Raw genomic sequence first — 6,178 nt, 5'->3', positions numbered from 1 at the left:
GCTGAACCTGCTGATGCAGCACTATCACCGTCTCCTTCCCGGCATCAGGAGCTGCTCAGCTCCCAGGTGGATCTTAGGAGGGAAAGCAGGATGCAGTGATGTGGTGGCAGGGTCCTGCCGTACTGCTGAGCCTCACAGAGTCTGGCAGCCTGGCCACAGGGCTTCCCAGCAAACCAGACCCCACCAGGCGTTGGCAGCCTCATTCCCAACGTCCATGTTCTCACCCTGCACAGAAATTTTCAGGCTTGTCTGAAGGAAGTAAAAGATTTCTAAGCAGACCTGCTACCACCTCTCTGCTGACAGACACCGAGCCACCCCTTACAGCCAGGAACTCCACCACGACCGGTTTTCTCATGGCTCCTCCTGGGTTCTGCAACCCAGCCAAAACCCAGAGCTGCTCCCACCAAGAAATCCGCTCCCAAAGCACAGAGCTGGCACAACTGACCACCAAAAGGAATATCAAAATACAACTGAAAACTCCAACTTAAATTAGAAATTATCTCCTAGGCTGCTGACAAATAGATTTCCTACCACAATACTACAATGCCACATTCTACACTGTGCTGAATTTCTAAAGGAATAGCACTACAAAGCCTGCTGGAAACACAAGCTTCACCTCTAGTATCTTCTACAAAGAGGGTGTAGGGCTTTTCTACATCACTGCTAGCAGGGTCAGGCAGCTTCTCCCAGCAGCTTTTGTTTGGCTGGTTTTTAAATGGAGTGATGCAGGACAGCTCTCCATTTTTATATGCAACCCAATTAAGTGTTTTCTGCTCCTAATAAGTATCAGATTTTCAAGACAGGTCAAATTCAAATCCTCTGTTGTTTATATTCAGGGCTTAAAACCCCTGAAATAACAGGCATTAACCACCACTGCTGCAGCAACATCCACAGAGATGGCGAGGACTCCACGCCGTGAGCACAGTAAGCGACGGCCTGCTGAAGAACAAGACCAGGAGGGATGAAAGTAACAGAAAGACATGGAAAAATAATGAAGATGGGAAGACAGAACAAGACCCCAGCACGAGCTGCAGCTCCCAGCACAACCCAGGAGCAGCTGCTGGCATGTTGGGCAAGCGGAGGTTTCTGGGGAGGGACCAGAGGGTGAGCAGAGCACTCTCCGTGCAGGGAGCTGGAGAAGGTGGTGAGGTGCTGCTGCATAGAACTGCTGGGGGTAGGTGACCCTGCGAGAGGGACAGCAGGGCTGAGGTGTAGGTACTCCGAGGCCTCATTGAGCCCGTGCCTGGTACAGGGCAGCGTGACGGAGGCCAAGGGCGATGCCCTCTGAGAAGGGAGAGAAGCAAAAGGTAAGAGCGCATGGGAGGGGAGAGAGGCAAGGGCTTGTTTTGCTCCATACACCGACCTTGGGTCTATCCACTTCGGTGTGCATCCACAAAGCTCAAGTGGGTCTGCCCCGCAGCTCTGCCCCCGCCGTGCTGCTCTAACACGAACACAACCGGTCGGCTCTGGTGCAGCCAGGCTGCTGACTGATGGCAGGTCAGGAACGTGGACACATCCATTGCCAAGGCACAAACACAGGAGCGCTGCCGAGACTCAAAACGCACGGAAAAACAAGGTTGACTTGCACAGAAAACGAGTGGCTTGCACAGACGTATGTGAAAAACCAAATGCTTTAATCCATCTATCAAGAACAACAGTTCAAATTATTTCATTGGATACATTAATATTGATCCATAATTTACAGTGCTATGGACCATACACAAATTATTGCTGCAGTCAACAGCAGATGAATATCAACATTACAGTACCAAGCATCATAGCAAGAGGCAGTAATTAATGTCACTTTTTCAAGAAATATAGGTATTTATACTATTATCAACATTGGCTTCCCCCCCAGTGCATTTTATGTCAAACAACATAAATGTAAGTGCATTATTTTGTGCTTTGTGCTTTCCTTATGTACCTTCTTTTTGCTTTTACAGGTTGCAAGAGTTAAATATTGCTTCGTAGGCCAAAAGCAGTAAGGAAGAACTTCATGGTACTCTGCATGTTCCTGCTTGTTGCATGGCTTTGGCAAAGTGAGAACCCACAGGTATCCCCTCCACGCACCCCAAGAAGACGCTGCCAGCCCGGTGTCATGCAAGACACTGTCATCAGGCTGGGCAACATCTTCTGTCCATCTCACCTCACCTAGTTCATGCCAAACCCTGCCTCTAACTGCTGTCTCTGTCCTCTGCCACCGCTCCCCTGCAAAACAGCACAGCCACACGTTCCACGATGCGCAAACAGGCAAAGACATCTCCAGGTCACACCCGCCCGGAGGTCCGTGTCCCCTAGAGATGTCCCCACCGCAGCGTCAGCGTGCTTCCCTGCAAAGGGTGGGCCAACTCCGCAGAGGGCTGCAGCCTGGGGAAACATGGGGTGAGGAGTGAGCAGGGCACAGCCGAGCCCGGTCACCCCAGAGCAACACAGCGTACAGGGAACGCCCAACACCGCTGCTGGGGCCACAGTGAGCCTTATCAAGAAATCCAGCTCTTGATATAACTATCTCCTTGACTCCTAACTCCTCTCCACACGGCGTGTAGCCAAAAATCAGAAGTCATGGCTGTCAGCAAGTACCAGTGTTTCACTTAAGCCTGAAAAATATTTATATACCACAGCCTAGACTTCAATTTCCGAATGCCCAGCGTGGGCATCGAACCAAAAGCTTTATTCAGTATATTCAGTGGTTTTCAGTTTCTACGCTCAAGCGTGCACACCCTGATTTTGTACAACGCTGCAGAGCTGTCCCATATTAATGGGGAAGGGTAACGCACCCTGTGTTACAGCTACAAGCATTGCACAGCCCTGATTTGCTTTACCTGTCACCACTACCAAACGGCAGCACCAGAAGCCCCTGCCCACATACCTGACTCGGAGCTAACTCCGGCACAGCTGCCCTGCAGTCCATCCTGCAGGCTCCCGGGTCCTGCCGCGGGCCAGAGCTTCGCTACCCTAGGAAAGACACATTCCCAAAAGATGTCTGGGGTGGGGGGTGGGGGGGGAGAGGCATCATTATAATCTAAACTCCAGCTCCTCCTTCCAAAAATGAAAAAGAAAAAAAACAAAGCCACAACCTGGCGGTTGCGTCAACACTAACACGTAGCTCGCTGCTCAAGCGAAACGGAAATGGCTGGACGCAGCCAGCAACAGCCACGGAAAGAGCGACACGAACGTAGACACCCCCCCTCTGGTACCGTAACAGCAAGCCGCGTCCCCGCCGAGCCCCGAGCCGTCAGGAGCCATGCCAGGCAGGGGACACTTCAAGGACCCTTCCATGGGGAAATGTCTGGGTGGAGGCTACGGGAGCTCCCAACGCCGTCCCCAGCTGCCCCATCGCTACCCAATTCACATTTGGTTTCTAAGCACTAACTGCTGCGACCAAGGTTTCCTTATAAAGCCTGTCAAACTGGCACTCAAGTCACCAACCGTTCCACTTATCCTATGTAATTCCCAGTGCAGCACACAGAACGGGAAGCTCTTGTTTTCTATACGTAGGCACCATGCTACACCTCAACGTCCTATCGCACATCACCCTAAAGCTCTCTCCCATGCCACACTTCAGTCAGTGCTAGTCGAGGAAGACGACAACTAGAGTTTAAGGCACTTCATTCTGAACGAGATACGCCTGCCTGCTGCCTGCGAGTCAGCTGTAGGCTGCTGTGGAGAAATCCTTTCGATCCACCTAGCTCGGAACACCACGTCACCTCTGTCAAACACCTAGGCTGATATAATACAAGTATAACTACCGTTATTGCATAGGACTACACTTGAGTAGATAATGCACCAAACTACTTTTACAACATTGTTGCATGTTAAAAATGAATAACGTTGTTATCAAGTAACAGTTATCTGCAGATACAGTAATTTACTCTTTTTTTTGTTTGTTTGTTTCTTTTCTTATGTCAGCCCCAGTGCTGAAATAAAACACAAATTACTATAACGGGTATATTAACTACACAGTTATGTTTCCAAGCATATTACTACTTTTTTCTGTATCACTAAAAATAAATACGTAAGTTCCGTTTCTCTACAGAGCCGTTTCATTACCTAATCTAAATCTGTACTCTACCTTAAATGTGTTTAAAAACATTTTCAAAGTGAGACTGTAATATACAAAATATTCTCAAAATCTCTCTTAAAACACAGAACCCTGCATAAAAGCTTCCTTTCAAGTGTTTTACAAAGAACGCCGAAAACTTCCAATGAGTTTTAAAAATGTCAAAAAACTGTTGCAATATTGAGGCAAAAAAATCTTACAAAGGAAATACAAATATATTTAAAACAAAAAGTTGAGGATAACTAAGGAATCCATGCAAAGCAAAATAAACTGTACAACGCAATTAAAAAAAAAAATAAAGCCAATTAGATATGTACAACATAATGTGCCCAGCTGATAAAAACCCATCCATTTTTTGCTGTCCAAAGAGCATGTACCAGCTCGCAGTGCTCCCGCTTGGTGTACCGGTGGTAAGCCGTCAATGCGTGTCAGAAAACAAAAATCTAAGAGTACACCTCGAACTATGACCAAAAGGAAAACCCAAATCAGCTCAGAGTAAAACTGAAGAGCACTCTGAGAACGAGACTCGCATCGCCCTGCAATCTGCAGCAACAGCGTTTTATATCACAATCAACACGTCTTAACACCTCTTTTTGTTGTTTGTAGTCTGAGTGGAGCAGGGTGGGTGCTTCTCCCTAAACACCTGCCCTGTGAAGACCAACGTCTGAGGGACACTGTATCTTTAAGGCAGCACTCGTCAATTAATACAATTACAAATTGGACCTTGTTTCTTTTTTGGTTTCTTTACATTCTTTAACTTTACATTTTGTTTCCAAGTAAATAGGTGGCATTTACAATTCTACGATTCCCCCACCCCCACCCCCAGTAGAAACAGACTCTTCTTCTGTAATTCTATTGCTTTGAGTAGATTTGACCAGTTCAAAGTTCTTGGCGAATCCAGTTCACAGATACTGTACATATGCTGTACAATATTTTGGAGGCATTGGTAGTTTTTAAAATAGAATATACAAGTTTCTTCACAAAAATTCTAAAAAAAATCCTATATATATAATATATACACGCGCACACACTGGGCTACTGATGAAGCACAAGGGGAAAAAAGAAAATCAAAAAATTCTACAAAAGGTAAATTATTTAATCTACTGATCAAGAAACAAAGCAGTTTATGAAAGGTGTGCCAAGTAGATGCTAACAAGCGTGATCGGTGTCCTCCATGCTCACGCTGCTCCGCCTGCTACTCGTCTTGGATGCTCCAGGAGACACAGAGGAAAGTAGCGGGTCAGTTACTCCGACGGGGGAGAGGGTATCGTCCATCAGGATATCTTCCAGTTTGGATCCCATTTTTGCAGGAACACTGTAAGTGCCAGCTGGTTCAGTCACGTTTCCGAGGTTGTCACTGAAGGTGATGGTGCCGTCCGTGAGATCGAGGGTGGTAGTGCAAGACAGGTCTGTGTGGTGCGGCAGGAGGTCTTGGTTGCAGTTGTCCAGCACAGGCTCTTGTTTGATGACTCTGTTGACCATGTCAGGCGAGCAAAGGCCTGTAGATGGGACAAGGGACAGTCCGTGTGCCCGAGCTAGCATCTCGAGTTCCTGTGAAGAAGAAGGAGGGACACATTAAAAGAAATCTGAAAGCGAAATGCATCACGTTGCGCTCTCGCGTACTGCGACACCGTGTTTCCTTCCGTTGCTCACAACCTGGTTTCGCCCTTTCCAGCAGCGACAAGTGCTTGCACCTCCTACACTTCTGCCCTGCAGACTTTCACCTCAACATCAGCCTCTGGAAGAGGTGGGTGAACACAGAATCACAGAATGGTTTGGGTTGGAAAGGACCTTAAAGATCATCTAGTTCCACCCCCCCTGCCATGGGCAGGGACACCTTCCACTAGACCAGGTTGCTCAAAGCCACATCCAGCCTGGCCTTGAAGACATCCAGGGATGGGGCATCCACAACATCTCTGGGCAACCTGTTCCAGTGCCACATCACCCCACACAGCTTCTTCACACCTCTGCTCAGAGCCTAGATCAAACCCAGCGCCCCGCAGAACAGGCATTTTCCCCCCCAGGCACCTTCGCAAACCAGTGTCGCGGCGGGCAAGTTTGGCATCAGGTCAGGTGAGGGAAGCATTTGAAAGTTGAAAAAAAAATAAACAGAAAGGT

General features: G+C 47.9%; 1 protein-coding gene across 1 annotated transcript; it reads right to left on the bottom strand.

Moving 5' to 3' along the window:
* Positions 1 to 3,908: 3,908 nt before the first annotated feature.
* LOC104510748 (microphthalmia-associated transcription factor-like) lies at positions 3,909 to 5,609 on the bottom strand. The gene has a single exon (XM_010153099.1). It carries the CDS (start codon positions 5,600 to 5,602, stop codon positions 5,210 to 5,212), a length of 393 nt encoding a protein of 130 aa, XP_010151401.1. The 5' UTR covers positions 5,603 to 5,609; the 3' UTR covers positions 3,909 to 5,209.
* Between the last annotated feature and the right edge of the window lie 569 nt (positions 5,610 to 6,178).

Source organism: Eurypyga helias, unplaced genomic scaffold (genome assembly GCF_000690775.1).
Source record: "Eurypyga helias isolate BGI_N326 unplaced genomic scaffold, ASM69077v1 scaffold9426, whole genome shotgun sequence".
NCBI classification, from domain to species: Eukaryota; Metazoa; Chordata; class Aves; order Eurypygiformes; family Eurypygidae; genus Eurypyga; species Eurypyga helias.
The sequence above is the reverse complement of the archived record's forward strand: the minus strand, read 5'-3'. Positions and strand labels throughout refer to the sequence as shown.

What these genes read in the sequence shown, in the direction of transcription:
- LOC104510748 (XM_010153099.1), bottom strand. Translation starts at nt 5,602, where the DNA reads ATGCTAGCTCGGGCACACGGACTGTCCCTTGTCCCATCTACAGGCCTT.